This window comes from Trichophyton benhamiae (assembly GCF_000151125.1).
Source record: "Trichophyton benhamiae CBS 112371 chromosome Unknown contig01094.0, whole genome shotgun sequence".
In the NCBI taxonomy this organism is placed as follows: Eukaryota; Fungi; Ascomycota; class Eurotiomycetes; order Onygenales; family Arthrodermataceae; genus Trichophyton; species Trichophyton benhamiae.
Window position 1 is genome coordinate 215,458 of NW_003315093.1, and position 20,837 is coordinate 236,294.

Below are 20,837 nucleotides of genomic sequence, written 5' to 3' on the forward strand. Positions count from 1 at the left end.
GATGGATAATGTAGTTCAATGAAAATAATAATAAAAAAAGAGAATTAGCTCAACATTTATTCAAGCAGCTAATTTATTATACTCGCAATTGTTTCTCCTGTGCCCTGAGATATCTCACGGCAGTCCACTCGCGAAAGGCTTTTCCCTTCCATGTAAACAATAAGAATGACATGTTCGAAACAAAGCATATAAGGGACATTATTATGGTTGTATTCTGAAGACCATTGTGCTGCAACCACGGCCTAGTCGGAAAAGCGAAGTTAGTACCATTGTTAATACGAACCAAATCAGAAGACAACTCACTGGATAGCAAATGTAAAGCCAGTTCCAATCAAATTCCTTAGGAAGAGCATGAATACTAATGCCTCTGAAGCCATCTTAGGATAACAGTCAACCGCGTATGTAATAGCAATAGCAGCGCCACTTCCAATGCCAAATGCAATGAATACCATTCCAAAGCCAGCCGGCATAATCCACATGACGCCATTAAGAGCTCCAAGTCCGTACATTAAGAGTCCGGCTGTGTTAACAATAGCGGGTATGATCATAGTCCATAGACGAAACTCTGGTTCAAGTATGCCTTTGTTTCGACGGGAGAAGTATAGAATACACCAGTCGGAGACAAAGCCACCCCACATCATACCCAGAATACCACCGATGAAGGCTGCAAAGTTGATATTCCCGACATTGGATATACTAAAGTTGTAGGGCGGTGCACCAAACAAATTCGACTGGGTGACGGTTATCAAGGAGAGCCACATTATCTGGACTCCGTACACAAGCCCTCCCCATAGTACGGCAGGGTATGTGATTAGGGTAAAGGGGCTCAAAGTTACCAACCATAATGGCCTAGAGTCGGCATGAGCAGTATTAAATAGACCCATACGTTTCCAATAGGGGTTGGGTCCAGGCGGAACGGGGTCTGGCGATGGTTCAACATTCTCCATTGCTTCTTTCCCCTTTGATTCGAGAGTTATGGACATCTCTTCCAATGTATTTTGGTCTGTGTCATGCGAGCTTGGGAACTCGTTTCTTGATAGTGGCCGTCGAAAGCTCGATTCTTCCATGGTGAATAGTTGGATGACCATGAGAGAACCAAAGAAGATGGTAAGATACCAAAAACACCAACGCCATCCCTGTGATTCTGCAATGTAACCTGCAGCAGCTGGTCCCAAGTATGATCCTGCATACAGAGTGAAGACAAGTAAGCTCAGCCTAGTTCCCTTCTGATGTGCGAAAAAGATATCTGTAGTGGAAATTTGCACAAGAGAATCGACTGGAGCTGCCCCTAAACCTGTCAAAACATTAACTCCAAAAAATTGCTCGACCGTGATCTGAACACCCCCCATGATACAGCCAATGATATTAAGGAGGGTACCAAAAATATATACTGGGCGTCGACCGATCTTCATGGCAATCGGTTGAAGCAAAACGCAGCCTATGCCGAGAAATAAATAACCGAGGGCTGATGAAACATTCAGAAGGCTGAATGTCGTGTTCAAATCGACTGTAAGCTGTGTCTATATACTGCCGTTAGCATAAGCCGTTCTGCAGCCTTTTGTTGAACCTCGAAGTAATAGCCTCACCCAAACTGGGCCTACCCAGTTAACAGAGACTGCTGCAATGAATCCCCATATCCAGAGCAACCAAAAATGGTATTCTTTGCGCAGTTTGCTCCAGTTTAAAGGATCGTTGGGGTCATTCGTTGGCTGGGGTACCAGAATAATATCATTCTTTCCCCCTTCCTGATGCTTCACATTCAATGCCCCCTCCACTGTCCTCCATGTTATTTGGTTAGCATCAAATACTCCTAATATATGGCAATGAAAGACGTAGCTCTAGGGGGGGCGGCTGATAGTTACACATACGGTCAACTATCTGGACAGTTCCAGGAACCATATTGGTCCCTTCAACTGTTCGAAACTCCATTCTGCGCGAATGTGGCTTTGGAGGTTGTAGATTCTTCGTCCACGGCACAGAGGTCACAGTGACTCCATGTTCATGCACAGTGATCGAGGGCTAGGGCATGTAAAATCACCCTGATACTTGTATGACAGCCAGGGTTGTTGATCTTCATGGTTGAAATGTTTCCCCCCTGCCATCGTCAGGGAAACTCTTGCGGGGACAACGGATATTTCACACCCTCGGCTTTGCCATGCTCCATCATGCTAGCCTTGACTCGGGAAGTCCATGCGGATAGGCCGGGAGGATAGGCACTGGAGAGACAGAAGTTGATTGCTTTGGCCGAAAGGCTTTAAGTGACTGTTCTCGAGCCATGGTGAACCCGTTCGATCCTTCACTAGTTAGTCGATACGAGAATTAGTAGTTAAAGGTAACTAACTCGGTATGGGTCTGGCCATTTAGTTAGTGAGAGGCTCGCGGTTGTATCTGATGGGCTGAATTGGTCACCTCGTATCGAAGGATTGAATCTGGGGTAACTCTGACGAGCTAACCAAGTGAACTTCATAGATTTATATCTACCAAATTCTCATAGCAGTTATCAACGGGTGTACTTCCAGAGTCTATACCCATACATATTCGAGCAGCCATGGAAGAAAGAGCCTTGATGCCAGTGACGCTCCCATGGGAGAAGCCAACTACATCGTACTGGCAAGTTCCGCCAGATGGGATTGCTGACCTCCGTTCAACAGCTGAACTGCCCCCGGATACAGATATTGCTATCATCGGCTCTGGTATTAGCGGTGCATGTATTGCATACAACATTCTCACGCGGTCACCACACACAAGAGTGGTCATTCTCGAAGCCAGGCAAGCATGCAGCGGAGCAAGTGGACGGAATGGTACATAACGCCGGTAAAACTATCTGATAAAGCTCTGCTAACCCCTGAGAATGCTTAGGCGGCCATACAAAGGCAGCTTCATATACCTCATTTGGTACGCACGCGGCTGCTGTTGGAATAGATGAAGCAGTCAAGATCGCGAGACTTGAGTATGATACCATCAAGCAAGTTCACGCGTTTGCCAGGGAACACAGCATTCCTTGCGACAGCTGTGAACTCGAGACGGTGGATATCATTTATGATCAAAAAGCCTGGGATGAGTCGGTGCAGGCCATTGATGCGATGCGAAAAGCCATGGGAGAAGACGACCCAGCCAGCAAATATACCCTATGGAACAGCAAAGATGCAGAGGAGAAGTTCCTTTGCAAAGGGGCCGTCGGTGCTATTACGTATGAAGCTGGAAGTATCAATGCATACAAATTTGTTATTGGAGTGCTGAAGCTGTCGCTGGCAAAAGGTGCAAATCTGCAGACCGGGACTCCTGTTACCAGAATCACTTCAAGTCCAGGCGGAAGTAATAAACCAAACTGGAGCGTCTTGACCCCTCGAGGCCAAATACTGGCTTCTAAGGTCGTTATGGCGACCAACGGATACGCTGCTGCCTTATACCCTCCGCTACATGGAAGAATCGTACCATTGAAAGGACAGGTCACTGCACAACGGCCCGGAGTGAGCATGCCCAAGGACGGGCTTGCATATACATATTCCTTTGTATATGCTGGTGGATTTGACTATATGATCCCTTATTCCCAAGATCCCAGGTCTCTATGCGATATCGTGATAGGGGGAGGTTTTACCAAAGGTAGGGGCCGAGGTCTGTATGAGTACGGGACAACGGATGATGCCACTCTTGCACCGGAGATCAGTGGATATTTGGCTAGCTGCACGGAGATGTTTTTTGGCGACAATTGGGGCCAAGACAGCGCCGAAGGCAGAGTACGGCAGGAGTGGGCTGGCATCATGGGATATAGCACCGATGGGTTCCCCTGGGTAGGAGACATCCCGGACGAGCCCGGGCTGTATATCTCAGCTTCATTTCAGGGGCATGGTAATAATGTTCTATTCTTCTGTCCCCGCTGCTGTTTGTTATCGATCCCTCTCTAACGTACTCTACAGGCATGGTAATGTGCTTCTCATGTGCAAAAGCACTCACCAGCATACTCTTTAACGACGATAGATCGCCACTGTCTACCTGGTTCCCGAGAGTATTCGAAGTCACAACTGCTCGTCTAAATCAAGTAAGAATCGAGTGATTGATAAACAGACGTACCACTTGTATGCCACTAGGCCTAGTCATATAGATACATGATAAGAGGACAAACAAATGCATCGTTGTAGGAAAGCAAAATGCCAAATCCAACCCGGACAATTCTTTTGTATGCTTTTTTTGATATTTTTCATCTCGAATATCAGGTTAACCCCATCACGCCGGTGTAATGAAATTGAGGTAAAATGCGAATAGATCAGACCTGCCAGTATGGAAGGAATAAGGTCATAGCAACAAGGTGCAGAAAAATAGAATTTGAAGATTATTCTCAGATATAACTGATATCTTCAATATTGCATGATCGAGGCTTGGTGTGAAGAGAATGACAAGAGTGGAGAGACAGCGCTTAACTGTCTTTAGCATCAACCTTCTTAGCTGGTCTCTCTTCAGTATTGCCATCGGCCTTTGGCCCAGAGTCTTCTTCACGACTGCGCTTTTGGCTATTGGAACCTCCATTGTGTTGGGATCCAGCCTTGTTGCTGGAGACCTGGACGACAGGGACACCGCTATATCAGAAGCCAAGTCAGAATTGTACCTATGCGGGCTGTAACCCACTAATTGCGAACGTGCAAGAACATACCGGCTATCTCTCTCTGCTTCAGGGCGCTTTGCCTGGGCTTCTTCTTTTACTTGGTCACCATTTCGATCACTACGATCCCGACCATTACCACGGCCGCCTCGACCGCCCCGTCCCCCACGACCTCCGCGACCTCCGCGGCCTCCTCGACCACCTCGTCCACTAGACCGGTCACTGGGCTTCAGACGACCAGCTTCTATCTCCTTGATCTTCTCATCACAGTACTGCTTCTTGCTCTTGATAAGTAATTCTGTGGTGCCCTTCCACTTCGGCTTTGGTTCAATTGCCAAAAATGCCTTTTGCAGGTCTTCCGTCTCAAACTCGACAAACACGCTACCCTTGAATGTCTTATCCATAGCACGTCTAAGACGAACAGCGTTGGTGGGGCCGTAGGGAGTGAAGAACGCTTCAATGTCAAACTGGGTACTGGGTTCCTCTGGACCGAATCCCTTGGCGTATATGCTGCGATGCATGGCTTTATCCTCGAATATTTTGACGGCTGATGAATCGGCTGTCTCCTTGATGGTGTCTGGAAGAGGGACCTTGCGACGCACAGCTTTATCGTCATCTACCAGTTCGACGAGCTCCGAGCCTTTGAGGGCTTCAACGATAGCGCTGAAAGGCTGGAAACGGCGCATTCGCTTGAACGAATGAAGAAGAGAGAGCTCAACTGGCCTGTTCTCGCTACCGCCAACCTTTGAGAGGAGGAACTTGTCCATTGGTAGGTTGGAGTCAGAGAAGTAGAATTCAACCTGTCCAAGGGTGAGTCAAGCCAAACTCGCATGCGACATGAAAAGGGCAGAGGCAGCTACACTCACTTGCTTTCTAATCTCAACAGGATCATCTGTCTCCTCCAGGGAGGATGGATCCGATTTGATATTGTCGCGGTAGTTGATGCGCACTCCTCCACGGCCACGGCCACGGCTGCCGCCACGTCCCTTTTGTGTCTCTGACGCTTCTTTTGCAGTCTCATTTGACAGAGCTTCTTCGCCTAGCTTCTTAGCAGCCGCAACGATCTTTTCTTCTTCGGCCTTTTCAGCATCTGCGCTGTCCTGCTTTCTAGCTTCGTCCGATTTGAGCTCAGCTAGGACTTCCTTCACATCCTGCTCTGCGGCGGCATTGTCGGCGGTAGCATCCACAGCTGCAGCTACTTTCTGCTCTTCCGCCATTCTAACTGTTTCCTGGAAATCGGCCTGGTACTGGTCTAGGAGAAATGGCTAGACGGTTAGCTCTTTGAGCCTCAAGTGACGAAGAAACCTGATATCAGGTCTCTACCACCATCCATGCGGGGGCTCTCGATACTCACAAGGATGCAGGAGTAAGTTAGGATAAGGGTAAATACCTTAGGCGAGATGCTTCTCTCTTCTAGTCGAGGTGAACGCTCAGTGCCTCCTCCAGCAGTTAGGTGTCTTGTCCGATAGAGAGCAAAAGCTTCGCGCTTGAAGCTGCGTAAAAAAAAAAAAAAAAAAAAAAAAAGGCACACATGTTTTTTTCCCTTGGTGATGTAATATCAATACGAACATTTCACCGCGGAGAACCCATGATGGTGCCAGATATTACAATACATGTCAGACATGTATTTTTCCCTCCACTCCCACTATCGATAAAGATTATTCTACTTGCTTGGAAAGCGAGCTAGTTAGTTAGCTATGTAAAAAAAGGAGCCGGAGATGTGAAAAGAAAGTCATGTATTTTCCTGAGGCGCAAATGTCGAGATGGCGAAGATGATTGGGCTGGGCTGACATAACTAGTTATTACTATGTTTTATTGGCGATGAAACCGTTCGACCGGAGTCAAGCCTCTGGAATCATGCATCGATCGTCCGCGATGCACTGCAACATGGCCATAGCTGTTGATTGGGCTTTGTGGCCGGCTGGCCGGAGCGGATCTGACAGACAGCAAAGCACAACGTGGAATACTCGCCAACGCCGCTTGTCTGAACGCTCGATCTGAGACATGTCCTGCGACTCTGCGTTACCGGATTGTAGTGGCAACTTGCAAGCCGTCCTTGATTTCCCCTCCCCAATCCAATTGCAGGGGAAAATATCCTCAGTCTTTTCCCTCTTTATCCTTGATTTGCTGGCACTGTGTGTAGGCTGGTCAAGGCTCACGGGGAGGCCCCTGGCTGTGCAAACGCCTGGGTATGGCTGCAATGCAATCGACAGCGAGGCCTGTCTTGTCCAACTGGAAGAAGAGAAAAAGTCCTGGCTAGAATTCCACTGCATTTTTCCCTCCTTGCAGCTTCGGAACGTCGCGCTGGCCAGCGGAAAGTGGAAAAGGCTCCATAGCGATTGCCCAAGGACCGCACTTATCATGTCCTTTGCCTCTGGGCGTCTTTTTCTTTTTCAAAAGGTTGCAACCCTAGCAGCAAGACCCGCGCTTTCTCCCGTTTGATATCAGTTATTTAACTCGGACTGCTGGTCCGGAGCTGTGGATATTCCTCGAGCTGGCTGTGTTCTTTGTGCTGGTAGTTGGAATAACTAGTAATCTACCACGCTGGGCGCCGGGGTCGAGACGCAAAGGGTGACTAGTATTTCTAGTTAATCAGCTCTCAGCAGTCCTCTTTATTTTTCGTTTCTGTTCTTCTTGCTTAGGGAACTGACCGCGATGGTTACAGCGGCCATTTCTTGAGGGTTGTCGTTGTTGATACCAAAAAGGGACATCACCCGCCGAACAACTTCTTCACCCAAGATTTCGCAACCTCACCAGAAGAACTACACTATCATACGCACACACGCACACACACGCTCTCTCTCTATCACGAACCGTACAAAGTGATAAGGGGTACCAAGGCACGCCCTTCCCTGCAGCTTAGCTACTGGCCATAGGGTGAAACCCTTCACCAAGTCTTCCTGCATCTTGTAGGTGGGATTGTATAGTCTGGGAGGACAGGGCTGTTGCAACCACCCGTGGGAGTCAACTAACCATCTCTTGGGTCTCGAAAGCGAGACAACGAGGTATCAATACCCACCTGGCAAGCCCATCCACAAGGCTTGTTGGAAGGAACAGCAGGAGGATAGCAGTTTCACCGACGCGACGATGGTATCTTCAGAGGAGCTGTTGACAGAATGGCCTGTCCAGGATGTATGTTACCCTTTTTACCCCTGGTTTCAGGGAGAGAGAGATGCTTGTAGAGACTAACACAGTTCGCTCATTATCTAGATTATCTACGTGGCAATCATTGGGCCTGTCATGCTTGCGGCCTTCCTGGAATGGTTTCTATGGCTTGCGGCTTTCCTATACTGCCTGTACAAAGTCTTCGTGAAGGCAGAACATTTCAGTGTGAAAATTCTCGCCATCGTTATGATGATAGCGTTCACTGCGCTCAGGTTGGTTATTTCACCTTGGTGGACTTCACAAGCTGTCAGATCTAATAATGGTGAATTAGAGGTATTTTCCTTCCGGTCATGGTCGTCACGCTTCCGTTGCCACCTACTATAACACAGTACTTTCCGCATGAGCTGGTGTCGTTTCTACAATGGTTTGCCTTTTGGACTTTCGCTGTCCTGCTCATTGTGCCGTGGCTGTTCTGTGTCTACAGGCTGGTTACGAATTCGCTGGGCAGGACCAAACGCATCAAAGAAGTTCTCGACGATAAGACAGCTCCCAAAACCGTCGTTGTTATGCCGGTGTACAAAGAGGAGCCCGAAGTTCTCCTCAAAGCTGTGAATTCCGTCGTCGATTGCGACTATCCCCCTCAATGCATACATGTGTTTCTCTCATACGACGGCGATGAGGTAGATGAATCGTACCTCGCTGTTGCGGGATTTCTTGGTATTCCAGTTGGACTAAAGAAATACCCAACCAGCATAGATGTCTCGTATAAGGGTGCCAGAGTCACACTCTCTCGATTCAAGCATGGAGGGAAGCGCCACTGCCAGAAACAAACCTTTAGACTAATTGACAAGGTCTACGCCAAATACCTGCTACAAAACGACAATCTATTCGTCCTATTTATTGACTCGGATTGTATCCTCGACCGCGTGTGCCTGCAGAATTTTATGTATGACATGGAACTCAAACCCGGAAGCAAACGCAACATGCTGGCGATGACGGGTGTGATCACATCAACAACCAAAAAGACCACACTGATCACACTGTTGCAGGACATGGAATATATACATGGACAACTATTCGAGCGATCTGTAGAGTCTGGCTGTGGTGCCGTTACCTGCCTCCCCGGAGCTCTCACCATCCTTCGTTTCTCTGCCTTCCGGAAGATGGCAAAGTACTACTTTGCAGACAAAGCCGAGCAATGTGCCGATCTATTCGACTTTGGCAAGTGCCATTTGGGAGAGGACCGCTGGCTCACGCATCTGTTCATGATTGGAGCTAGGGACAGGTACCAGATCCAGATGTGTACCAGCGCATTTTGCAAAACGGAAGCAGTTCAAACTTTCAGAAGTTTGTTGAAACAGCGAAGACGTTGGTTCTTGGGCTTTATTACCAACGAAGTTTGTATGCTTACCGATGCAAGGCTATGGTATCGATATCCACTGCTATGCGTTGTGCGGTTCATGCAGAACACGATCAGAACCACGGCTTTGCTCTTCTTTATAATGGTGATCTCGGTAATTACCACATCTAACAAGATTCAAAATCTCCCTGTTGGGTTCATTGCAGTGTCTCTTGGATTGAATTATTTGCTTATGCTTTATTTTGGATTGAAGCTTCGTCGTTTCAAGGCTTGGTTATACCCGATAATGTTCCTTTTAAACCCGTTTTTCAACTGGCTCTACATGGTTAACGGTATATTCACAGCCGGTCAACGAACATGGGGTGGTCCACGAGCAGATGCAGCGGCCGCTGACGACAACACATCGCCGACCCAGGCAGCCGACATGGCTGAGGCTGCTGGCGATGAGCTTAATGTAGACCTGAACACGTTTCCCCCAGCGGCTGAAGGCAAAGACCCAGTTCCAGTGCAGCCTCCCGAGGGTGCCGAGGGTCGGTTTGCCGCCCCTACCCTGGGCCCGAATGGATGTTATCAGAATACCAACGCGTCAGGCCTTACTCTCCCTACACACTTCACCAACGGTGCGGGATTAGAGTCCCGGCTTTCGTTGGACTCTGCCTTTACTTCAGCCTCAAGGGCAACGTCTATAGGCTGGCCATGTGGCGTAGAGTATCTCATTGCCCAGGACCGGAGAAGCGTCTTTTTGGGGCTAGAGGACCACAAGAAGATAGAGATAGCCCGGAGAAGCGCAGCTCTGGGCGTCGGTGAGGTTTTCACGGGCGAGTTCGAGATGGGACATTTCCCAAGCCAGCCGGCTTCACCTGTCCGGAGCTCCCCATCGAGTTTAAGGAGCGTGTCCTACGAGTTTCCTGCCACCGATGGTGCACCAGGGAACGCACCCTTCGCTGGCCTCGAGCGGCCTTGCCGAGCCCGTACAGCAAGAAGTCCACTCACCAGGCGGTACTCAGACGGCTTCGTTGACGGGCGTGGCCGTGACTCGTCCAGCCTTCTCTGTGAGAGCCTGGCACTGGAGACTGATGAAGAAGGGACGTCAGAGGAGAAAAGGGGCCGGGACCGAAGGCGTCTAATCAAGCCCCCGCCAGTCGACACCACGAAAAAATGACAGAACCAGATTAAATATGGCAGCAAACGGGATGTTTAGTTACTTCTTTCTAATGCTTTTTTTACCTTCTTTGCTTTCTTCTCTTTCTCCCTCTGCCGCTAGTTTTTTGGATAAAAGTAGACTTACAAATATATGCCTGTCCCTTGTCCGCTATAGAACCAGCTCTGTCTGACTGCTCTGGCTGTCTCTGTCAGCAACTATTACTACTACTAGATCCTCTCTCTCTCTCTCTCTCTCTCTCTCTATATATATATATATATATATATATATCAGTTCGCTCTTCGTCCTTTCGCTTCCAGCAAAAGCGAGAACCTTCGATCACGTGATGCCAAGCCTAAAGTGCCAGCAAAAAGCGTAAAAAAAAAAGCTGAAATTTCGTGACGAACAAAAAAGAAAAAGAAAAAAAGATAAAATTAAATAAAATAAAAAACCGCCTTCTTGCTTCTCTGCGACCATAAAAGAAGAAGCCCTCCCAAGCAACAGCAACGCAACGCCTCGCCTTGTCCTAGAGAGCGTCGACCTCCCCGAGTGTCCGTAACAGATCGCTGGACTCGTTTACTTGTTCGACCGGAGAGAAAGAAATCAGAAGAAACGGATGTAAGTGGGATCTGCTCCCTTTTTTGATTGCCCCTCCATAGCTATCAATCTTGATAGCGCTCTCTATGGGATGCTTTGGCCGTCAACATCTCTCTCAGACCTGTCTACTGCAAGTCCAGGCTGGCTCCTATGAGGTGTTGGGAAGGGAGAATGCAAGCATAATCCTCCGCTATGGCTTCAACTTGCATGGTTCAATGTGCAAGGGAGGGGATGCACGGCGGTATCCTGCAATGATCGTTATAACCACCGCCTACCTCTCCCACATCCTCCCTGTCAATCTTCTGGCCTAGATACTGGGGAATCAAGAGAGCAAAAGGAAGAGACCTGGATGTGAAGAAAGAGTGCCATTGATCTCTCCTAAGGCCTTGTGTTGGCTGAGAGTGGCGCTGCTTCACTTCCAACTAAGGAGACTGCCAACTTTGACCGCAACTGAACTCACCTTTATTCATCATATCAATTTCTGCTTTTCTATCCTGTTTGGCCTATACTTCTATATTATATGCGTTATAAATATGGGCTGAATTCCGTTTTGCTAACTATATTGTCATTGCAGATAACTAAAGTACACGAATTCAAGACGCATATATCGCCAGCATGAGTGTCGTTGGTATCGACTTTGGTGCCCTCAGCACTAAGATTGGTGTTGCTAGAAATAAGGGTATTGATATTGTATGTTCAACCTCCTGCCAGAGTCCTCGGTTCATCTCTCACTGACCAAAGGCCCGCTGTGTTTTGCCAACCTTTTTAGGTCACAAATGAAGTTTCCAACCGATCCACGCCATCTCTCGTCGGATTTGGCCCAAAGAGCAGATATATCGGCGAGCCAGCTAAGACACAGGAGATCTCCAACTTGAAGAACACCGTTGGCTCTCTTAAGCTACTCGTTGGACGACAATTCTCCGATCCAGATGTCCAGCTGGAGCAGGAATTCTGCTCTGCGAAGCTGGTCGATGTCAATGGCGAAGCCGGTGCTGAGGTTAGTTATATGGGCAAGAAGGAGCAGTTTTCTGCTACCCAGCTTGTTGCCATGTACCTCACCAAAATCAAGTCAACTGCTTCTGCCGAGCTGAAGCTGCCTGTTTCCGATGTAGTCGTCAGTGTCCCACCGTGGTTCACGGATGCCCAGCGCCGTGCACTTATTGATGCATCCGCGATTGCCGGTCTCAATATGCTCCGCCTTATCAACGATACCACCGCCATTGCACTTGGTTACGGTATCACAAAGTTGGATCTTCCAGCTGAAGGCGAGACACCCCGGCGTGTTGCCTTTGTTGATATTGGCCACTGCAACTACTCCTGTGCCATTGTTGAGTTCAAGAAGGGAGAGCTTAACGTCAAGGGAACTGCCTGGGACCGTCACTTCGGTGGCAGAGCTCTGGACAAGGCCCTCGTCGACCATCTTGCTAAGGAGTTCAAAGAGAAGTTCAAGATTGACATCAAGACCAACCCCAAGGCCATGACCCGAACCTTTGCAGCTGCTGAGAAGCTAAAGAAGATCCTGTCTGCCAACGCCCAGGCACCCATCAGTATTGAGTCCATTATGAACGATGTCGATGTCCGTGCTATGGTCAAGCGTGAGGAGCTCGAAGAGATGATTAGACCACTGCTTGACCGTATCACTGTCCCTCTTGAACAGGCTCTCGCCGAGGCTGGCCTTAAGCCAGAGGAGATTGATAGCATTGAGATGGTCGGTGGATGTACCCGTGTCCCTTCTATCAAGGAGGCCATCAGTAAGTTCTTCGGCAAGCAACTCTCCTTCACCCTAAACCAGGATGAGGCCGTTGCTCGTGGCTGTGCCTTCAGCTGTGCTATCTTATCGCCCGTTTTCCGTGTCCGTGACTTCTCTGTTCACGATGTCATCAACTACCCTATCGAATTCACCTGGGAACAATCTCCCGATATCCCAGATGAGGCCACCTCCCTGACCGTCTTCAACAAGGGCAACATCATGCCTTCCACTAAGATCCTTACGTTCTACCGAAAGCAGCCATTTGACTTGGAAGCACGCTACTCCAAACCAGACATGCTCCCTGGAAAGACCAACCCCTGGATTGGACGCTTCTCCGTCAAGGGTGTCACCGCTGATGCCAACTCCGACTTCATGATCTGTAAGCTCAAGGCTAGACTGAACTTGCACGGTATCCTGAACATTGAATCCGGATACTACGTGGAGGATGTTGAAGTTGAGGAACCAATTCCTGAGGAGAAGAAAGAAGGCGAGGTAAGTACTTCCATTATGCCGGCGTTGCCCCATGCCGCTAACTCATGTCCCTTTTTCCGGTAATCTTTACGACAAAGAGCGTGTTTTCTAACATAAGAAAACTGTGGAAACAGACCATGGATACAGACGATGCCAACGGCGAAGCCGAAGCCAAACCGAAGATGCGCAAGGTTAAGAAGCAGCTCCGCAAGGGAGACCTTCCCGTTGTTGTCGGATCTACCTCGCTTGATCCTGCTGCTCGCGAGAAGTTGGCCGAAAGAGAAAATGCCATGTTTATGGAGGACAAGCTTGTTGCCGATACCGAAGACAAGAAGAATGAACTTGAATCGTTCATTTATGAACTCAGAGACAAGATTGACGGTGTCTACGCTGAGCACGCAAGCGAGGAGGAGAAAGAGAAGCTCAGGGCCAAACTCACTAGCACCGAGGTATGTCGGCCCTCCAGACCCATGCATGACCCGTAGAATATCGGCACTAATAAGAGTTTCTAGGATTGGCTCTATGAGGAGGGCGAAGACACTACCAAGGCAGTCTACATGTCCAAGATGGATGACATCCGCTTCCTTTCCGGTCCAATCGTGCAACGCTACCTCGACAAACTCGAGGCTGAAAGACAAGCAGCCGCCCCCAAGAAGCACGTCGAAATAAAGGGCGACACCGTGGACAATGCAGATGCGAACGGCGACTCCAAGATGGAGGAAGTCGAGTAAACCGCACGCGCACACATGCACTCAGATGAGAAAAATGTTTATGAGATGACCTTTTCCTCTTTTTCTTTAGCATTCATGACATCTTGGAGGCTGGTATTTGCACTACTTACACGTCCTACCGATTCCCCATGCCATACACCTCTACCATTCCCATGTTTCATATGTTTACAATGCAATGGCCTTTCTTCACTTCTGCTTTGCTTTCATTGCTGTTTTCTCTTTTCTTCTTTTTTTTTTTTTTTTTTCTAATAACAAGGTCGTCTGTCCTCTTGCCCATTTATCGCCTGGTTGGCAGGTATAATGATCACAAACAGAAGGGTTAAAAGTGTTAAAAATCGTTTCTAATTACACGGATAGAGGAATACAGAATGAATTCACTAGAATTTCATCGTACAGCAGCTTTTGTAGATGTTTCCCGTCTCTCCTCTTGCTTCTGCTTGGGCCGGTCGGCCTTATCTCGGCGTTTAGAGACGTGACCGAAACAGGCAATTGCCTCGGCTCTTTCGCGGCAACCCAAGAAGCAACCTCCGCCCTTCTTCTAACGAAGCCGCAAACCCTCGCGTGCTATAAATACCAAGATAGCGCCGCGCAAGGCCCGCATTCGCTTCGTCCACTTTCTCTGAATTATTGACAAACCCTCGTTCTCTCTCTCGGTGATATCGCTGATGTACAAACCTGGTTCTGCGGTTTCTTGGTGACGGCGTTCCGCAACATCCCTGGCTTTCAACTAGTTTCGGCTCGTATTAGCTGCATTTATAGCTCCGAGGTCCCCTCCATTTTTCTTATTTTATTTATTTCTCCCTTCTCTCGTCACATCTAAGCGCACCTTTATTTCTCTTTATACAACTTATATATAGAGCGCGTCTATCGAAATGGCTACCGCAAGACTAAATGCTGTTTTAGCGCAGCTCAAGCCTGCTACCGGTGGAAGCAGCGCTGTCCAGAAGATGTAGGCCCACGCCCCGAGCACCATATGCCTGTGCAGATGGAACTTGAGGTTGAACGTTTGCTAATGTGTTCTATGCAGTACCCAGAAGAATCCCGATGATATTGTCATTACCCTTGCGGCACGAACCCCCATGACTCGAGGTTTCAAGGGGAGCTTCAAGGATACCGAGCTCGATTACATTGTGTACTCCCTTTTGAAGGAAGTTGTCTCTCGTTCTAAGCTTGACCCAAGTATCATTGAGGATGTTGTCATGGGATGCGTAAGGAAGCCTACTTTAATTTGCTGCTATCTCACAACTTTGGGCCTGGTTTAAGTAGCTAACATGTGATTTGATAGTCGAACAACGAGCGCGCATCCAGCATCATCCGTGCTGCCTCTCTCGCTGCTGGAATTCCCTATACATCAGGTGCCTCAGCCGTCAGCCGATTCTGCTCCTCCGGTCTCTACTCTATCCAAGATGTCGCTAATCAAATATCCAACGGATCCATTGAGATTGGTATTGCCGTTGGCGCCGAGTCTATGACCAAAGGTCCCACTGGAAAGCCCGCTCCATTTGCGCCAGAAGTGCTCGCCAACCAGGATGCTGCTGACTGCTCTCAGCCTATGGGTCAGACATCTGAAAACGTCGGTGCTGACTTTAACATTTCCCGTGAGGCTCAGGACCGATATGCGGTTGAGTCTTTCCGTCGTGCTGAAGTGGCACAGAAGGCTGGACACTTTGTCAAAGAGATTATTCCGATTACCACAAAGGTAAAGGATCCTAAGTCTGGAGAGGTTAAGCAGATCACTGTGACGAAAGATGAAGGCCCAAGATACGGAACTACCTTTGAGGGATTGAGCAAGATTCGTCCGGCTTTCCCTCAGTTTGGTAACAGAACCACCGGTGGAAATGCCAGTCAAATTACAGATGGAGGTGAGTAGTTGCCAACTTCTTTAATTTATACTTGAAGAAATTTTGCAATACTAATACTCTAGTAGCCGCTGCCGTCCTTCTCATGAAGCGCTCAAAGGCTGAAGAACTCGGCCAGCCTATTATTGGCAAATTTGTCGGCGCTACCGTTGCTGGCGTCCCACCACGCATCATGGGCATTGGCCCGTCTATTGCAATTCCCAAACTCCTTTCCAAGTTCAACCTTCGCAAGGAGGATGTCGATATCTTTGAGATCAACGAGGCCTTTGCTTCCATGGCTGTCTACTGTATTAACACTCTCGGACTTGACCACGCTAAGGTTAACCCATGTGGAGGCGCCATTGCCCTCGGCCACCCACTTGGCTGCACAGGCACAAGACAGGTCTGCACCATCATGAACGAGGCAAAGAGACAAAACGCAAAGATCCTAGTTACCAGTATGTGCATTGGAACTGGACAAGGAATGGCTGGTCTGTTTGTTAATGAGCAGTAAATCGTTTATCTTCTTTTCATTAAATGTAACGGATAGCTAGCCTTGCTCCTTGGGTATATAGAATTCATGAATTATGTTCCAATGATATCAGTGTCATATATATTCATCAGGGATCCCGTTCATCCTTACTGCTGGGATTATCTTCAGAATGCTCCTGGGGCTTCACCTTTGCCATTCGAGCCTCGGCAGCGTTGGCCAGAATCTCTCGCCTACTCAGGCCTTTCTGAGAGTTCGCTGGCCGAGTCTCACTTGACTCTCCAGGTAAGCCACCGAGAACAAACTCACCTCCGGTCCAACCGCCGTGGTCTACAACCCCTTGGGCATTCATATCTTCCCAGTCAACAGGATTATAGAACTCCTCATCACTAACACTTCGGCCCTTATTCCCCCAATAGTCGGCTCTTTCGACTTCTTTCTCAATCTGTCCTGTCAAGTCCCAAAAGTCCCGATTATGTTCACTAAACTCGCAATGTGCAAGTTCGTGACATAATGTCTTTCGTATAGTCCTATAGTCCCTATATCCATCGTATGCATCTGTTCGAAGTCGAAGTTCGATAACCTCCCCTTTATTTCGGTTCAGGCCGAGGGTACGAGACGACATCGTCGTATGCTGTGCGGGATCCATTTCAGTAAGTAAAGGAATCGAGAATCGATGGCGAGTCATCGCCTTGCGAATGCCGGGGTCATCTCGTAAACGAGCGAGGAAATTAAGGCTTCGTTCAGGATTGGGTAGGTAGGGTAGTGGAAGTAGCTTATGGAATGTATATTGGGAGGAAGATGAATGTGTCGGGCGTGCGGATGGTTTTGCAGGTTTTATTATTGATTTTCGGGCCGGAGACAACGGCAGAGGTCTCTTTAGAGATTCTATTTCACCGCTGGTACTACCCAGAAGGGTTATCTTTGCTCGAGGGGAGTCTAGAGGGAGGGAGGATAACGGCGTTGGCGGAAACGGAGGTTTCTGCAAGCCCGGTTTGGGTGAAATAAGTAACTTTTGGTTATGCAATGGAATGGACAGTTTCTCTGAAAGCTCCTCCGAAAGATCTTGAAGTGTCGAACCGTATGGCAGTGATATAGAGTGAGCGTTGCCTTGATGATGAACTGTGATATTGATGTTGCCTTGCTCGTCTGAGATGGTCTGCATGTGGTTGGCGTCCATTGTGAATTAGCTAGCCAAAAGCCTTATAATAACTCTGCACTTTGCATATAGCTTCTGTCTCGAAGCCGACGTATCAGCTATTTATGCTAATGATTCGCATCCTTGTTGGCTTTGTATTTGGAAAGATATCGAAAGCTGGCTGTGCTTCTGCTGGATGTCTGGCTTAGTAATCAGTTACCGGCTCTAAGGCGGACTTAATGTTGCCGAGGCTCAGCACTGAACCTTATTCTTTAGTGGTGCAAACAAATATAAGTAAAAAAAAGGAGCCTAGAAAGGATTCAAGGAACATCATCCAAAGTGAAATGCACGCATACTGGATAACGATGGCCTGCATAGTGTGCAGAACATTAGACCTGATCCTGATAAAACCAATAACTATCACTCCTCGGGACTGTGAGGTTTAACTATCAACCATGATCAGAATACCACCGGCAGCAAGCTGTACCATGATATATCCCTAGTTCAATGTGTTATCGACAGCCCAGTCAGTTGGCTTAGAGGCCTCCTTTCCACACAACTTATTGTTCAACACCGTTACTGGATGACTCCTCGGTTGGCCTAAGACAGAAATGGAACCCATTCTCGTAATTCACCATTCCACGAATGACTGTTACTGGTAGATTAGCCCCTGGCTGTCGGATACCAACTTGTGAATAGTTAAAGGCACCGACTTACTTCTCGTATGTGATTCTCCAGAGAGAAGCATTGCCGTATTCTGCTGCCAGAATACCGATATAATTAAATGGAATGCTTGCAGGTACCCCTTCACAAATGCTTTGGCGCAAAGGATAAATGTCCGCCTCTCGGTACTGGTGGAAATTTTTGTCGCTCAACACTCCTGGCTCAGTATCATAGTTAAGCTCACTGATTCCTGTGATATCAGTGTAGATACCATTGGAAATATCAGTCCATCGAGCGTCGATGACATTCTGGCCGTCTCCACGGTGTCGGTCTTGTGAAGCCGGGTTGACATCTAGCAGATACTGACGTTTCCTCCCGTTGCCTGGCTTGCTACCAGTATAATTATAGACCGTTTGATTCAGGCATTCACTGAGATATATAAGGGTATTAGAGCTGACCTGTGTATCTAAGTCCCAGTCCCATGGAAGTATCTGTGCGCGTTCACCTGGGTTAGTTCCTATTTTAGACAACCCGCTCCGAGACATCCTAGCATCGAATGAAGGCCTTACCTTTCCATTCCACCACCAACCCAGGAGTGTGCCGTGGGCTATCCAGGTCTCCAAACTGTTCTCCTGGAAAAATTGCAGATATGCTCGAATCATATCCGTCAAGCTCTCCACTCGATCTGCAGGCTCTACAACCCCCTTAAAAAACCTGCTATCATAATGGCGAAGGGTGTCATCGGTCCCAGGCTCTTCGAAGTATTTACCAGGCGGATCTTTCACGGGTTTCGATGTGGTTTGTGAAACAGCCATGATGGCATGGCTTATAATGAACGACACTAGAAACAAAAGCGACCTTAAGACTTTCATCGTCACTCGGCACACATATACCTACACTGTCACGTTTTGGTATTTCCCAGAGGCATTTGTTATGGGCCGGCTGGGTGGCGTGGTCCAAATTGATGTTGGAGCTGCTTGAAGGAATGACTATATGGGATATTGGCTTGACTGTTTCAACTGATAATGACTTTGGGTAGGATGCCTTATACATGTAATTCACAGGCAACAAATAACAATAGGTTCATTAAAAAGAGAGGGAATGAAGTCTGCTGCATGTGTTTCATCTTCCTACGCTGTCCACGGTGATGCTTTATGTGGTCGCGTGCCCAGTTCTGCTCCTGCTGCCACTAAGCCGATATAGGCAACTCTTCACCCATGGTTCAATACACACACAAGTCAGAGCTGTAGCTTCCATTAGGGGCTTTTCTATATAGGTGGAGGCGATCCCATTTGCTTACTTATATGTTTAACGTCTGGTTTGGGGTTTATATATACCAAGTCCGACATTTTTTAGCCACGAGACCACTCTCTGCTAAGGATGAGAAAGTTGTGTGGCAATATGAATGAAAGCCCAACGAGATTGCTAGTAAGCAATCAATAATATAGTTATGGTAAAATATAAATCTTGAGCGCAGGCTAATGCTATCCATAAACACTGTGACTGAAATGATGAAAGATATATTCAAATCCTGCTTAGGCCTGAGGTTCCTAAACTCCTACCAAATATGAAGACAATTCCTATATAGTTGCGCCTGTCAATCCAAGGCGCCGAATATAAATCAACAAAGACGGAGAGATGTCGTGGGACAAAGGTATTCTGGAGTCTTTCGTAAGCCCGCACCGGTAAAGGGAAATAAACGATATGTCTTGTTGACCCGCATCCTGACATAATATAACAAACATAATATACTGCTTATGCGTGACCTCCGTCATTGCTACTGGTGACACTCCCGACTTCAGACCAGCTAACAGGCGTGTAAACATCGTCCCGTGATTGAACAATGTCACTGATTGATTCGTCAGAGACAGACTCAAATGGATCGCTGTTGATGTGGCTCAAGCTAGAAGCGATGGATGGTGCAGGTGATGGCTGAGTGACTGGAGTATGGCTGCCGTCAGCGTTAAAGAGAACCCCATCTGTGTGGGAGGTGGTTTGGTTAAGATGATCAGGGTGAGCGTAGTAGAAACCCGGCTCCCCATCTTCAGTATGGGAGGCCGAAGGAGAGCCATTTTGGACCGGTATATCTTGTTCACTAACGTGAATAGAAGCTTGGAAATCTGTGTCCGGGAACTCAGAAGTCGGGGTTAGATTCACTAGAGATTCAGATGGATGGTGGGAGGATGTCTCTGAATCCAGAGTTGATGAAGGAGAGGTATTTAGCTGCAATTTCTCGATAAGCGCACGACGTTGGTCCGGATTGATGCCAGGGATAACCATGGACACTGAATGGGAAGTAGCGCTTGAATCGCCTTGTTTTACGTTCACAGGCACTACCCGGGACAGGTCAGGCATTTGAACCCCCGAAGACCTTGAGACTGAGCCCTCTGGTTCCTTGTCAAACAATTTAGTTTCCTTTAGCCGTCCTTCGCTATCCACAAGTTTATCAAAACTGCTCATGCTGCCCTCAGAAGTGGCACGTCGTTTTGCAGTTAGTAGAGCATGGCGTCTCATGATATCTTCCCTAGCCCTTTGTCTTCTTTCCTCTGCTTCGATTCCGGTAGCCTCAACCATGGATATATCATCTCTTTGCGGCGTACGCTGTTTATCTGGGCTGATGCCATCTCCAAGGCTGTGTAAAGCGAGGGCTATCTTCCGTCGAGAGGTGTCAAGCCATCTTTGAACCTCTGGGCTCTCATAGGCTGCAATCCCCGCTGCGACGATAACTGTGACAGTTATCACGATGCCTAAAACCAGAATTCTCGTTATTATCTTCCTCCATATATCACCTACAATGACGGAAAACAAAATTCCAAGAGGTGACGGGGCTTCAGATAAGTACTAACCTTTTGCCAAAGGGGCTGTCATATTTGAGCCTTGAAGGGCGTTATACTCAGAGTGAGACGGAAGCAGTAATATGTAGGGCCGCCCGATACCCTTATCAAGAAAAAAAAGT

General features: G+C 48.0%; 9 protein-coding genes across 9 annotated transcripts; 4 read left to right on the forward strand and 5 right to left on the reverse strand.

The window, feature by feature from the left end:
- Window positions 1-299: 299 nt before the first annotated feature.
- On the reverse strand, window positions 300-1,929 carry ARB_01639 (MFS transporter, putative; the record flags this gene model as incomplete). The annotated part of the gene is made up of 3 exons (XM_003012085.1): window positions 300-1,520; window positions 1,602-1,810; window positions 1,869-1,929. The coding sequence occupies 3 exons, from the start codon at window positions 1,927-1,929 to the stop codon at window positions 300-302; spliced, it is 1,491 nt and encodes a 496-aa protein (XP_003012131.1).
- A 619-nt stretch (window positions 1,930-2,548) lies between these two features.
- On the forward strand, window positions 2,549-3,905 carry ARB_01640 (FAD dependent oxidoreductase, putative; the record flags this gene model as incomplete). Its single annotated transcript, XM_003012086.1, has 2 exons — window positions 2,549-2,801; window positions 2,860-3,905. 2 exons carry the CDS (start codon window positions 2,549-2,551, stop codon window positions 3,903-3,905), a joined length of 1,299 nt encoding a protein of 432 aa, XP_003012132.1.
- Window positions 3,906-4,414: 509 nt separating this feature from the next.
- Window positions 4,415-5,814, reverse strand: ARB_01641 (uncharacterized protein; the record flags this gene model as incomplete). The annotated part of the gene is made up of 3 exons (XM_003012087.1): window positions 4,415-4,574; window positions 4,649-5,397; window positions 5,464-5,814. The coding sequence occupies 3 exons, from the start codon at window positions 5,812-5,814 to the stop codon at window positions 4,415-4,417; spliced, it is 1,260 nt and encodes a 419-aa protein (XP_003012133.1).
- Window positions 5,815-7,684: 1,870 nt separating this feature from the next.
- Window positions 7,685-10,224, forward strand: ARB_01642 (uncharacterized protein; the record flags this gene model as incomplete). The annotated part of the gene is made up of 3 exons (XM_003012088.1): window positions 7,685-7,729; window positions 7,808-8,035; window positions 8,092-10,224. The coding sequence occupies 3 exons, from the start codon at window positions 7,685-7,687 to the stop codon at window positions 10,222-10,224; spliced, it is 2,406 nt and encodes an 801-aa protein (XP_003012134.1).
- A 1,191-nt stretch (window positions 10,225-11,415) lies between these two features.
- ARB_01643 (uncharacterized protein) lies at window positions 11,416-13,752 on the forward strand (the record flags this gene model as incomplete). The annotated part of the gene is made up of 4 exons (XM_003012089.1): window positions 11,416-11,490; window positions 11,570-13,042; window positions 13,156-13,470; window positions 13,534-13,752. 4 exons carry the CDS (start codon window positions 11,416-11,418, stop codon window positions 13,750-13,752), a joined length of 2,082 nt encoding a protein of 693 aa, XP_003012135.1.
- Window positions 13,753-14,624: 872 nt separating this feature from the next.
- Window positions 14,625-16,104, forward strand: ARB_01644 (peroxisomal 3-ketoacyl-coA thiolase (Kat1), putative; the record flags this gene model as incomplete). Its single annotated transcript, XM_003012090.1, has 4 exons — window positions 14,625-14,701; window positions 14,780-14,960; window positions 15,038-15,614; window positions 15,677-16,104. The coding sequence occupies 4 exons, from the start codon at window positions 14,625-14,627 to the stop codon at window positions 16,102-16,104; spliced, it is 1,263 nt and encodes a 420-aa protein (XP_003012136.1).
- Window positions 16,105-16,210: 106 nt separating this feature from the next.
- ARB_01645 (uncharacterized protein) lies at window positions 16,211-17,260 on the reverse strand (the record flags this gene model as incomplete). Its single annotated transcript, XM_003012091.1, has 1 exon — window positions 16,211-17,260. One exon carries the CDS (start codon window positions 17,258-17,260, stop codon window positions 16,211-16,213), a length of 1,050 nt encoding a protein of 349 aa, XP_003012137.1.
- Window positions 17,261-17,931: 671 nt separating this feature from the next.
- Window positions 17,932-18,934, reverse strand: ARB_01646 (uncharacterized protein; the record flags this gene model as incomplete). Its single annotated transcript, XM_003012092.1, has 2 exons — window positions 17,932-18,722; window positions 18,775-18,934. The coding sequence occupies 2 exons, from the start codon at window positions 18,932-18,934 to the stop codon at window positions 17,932-17,934; spliced, it is 951 nt and encodes a 316-aa protein (XP_003012138.1).
- Window positions 18,935-19,636: 702 nt separating this feature from the next.
- Window positions 19,637-20,749, reverse strand: ARB_01647 (uncharacterized protein; the record flags this gene model as incomplete). Its single annotated transcript, XM_003012093.1, has 2 exons — window positions 19,637-20,670; window positions 20,728-20,749. 2 exons carry the CDS (start codon window positions 20,747-20,749, stop codon window positions 19,637-19,639), a joined length of 1,056 nt encoding a protein of 351 aa, XP_003012139.1.
- Between the last annotated feature and the right edge of the window lie 88 nt (window positions 20,750-20,837).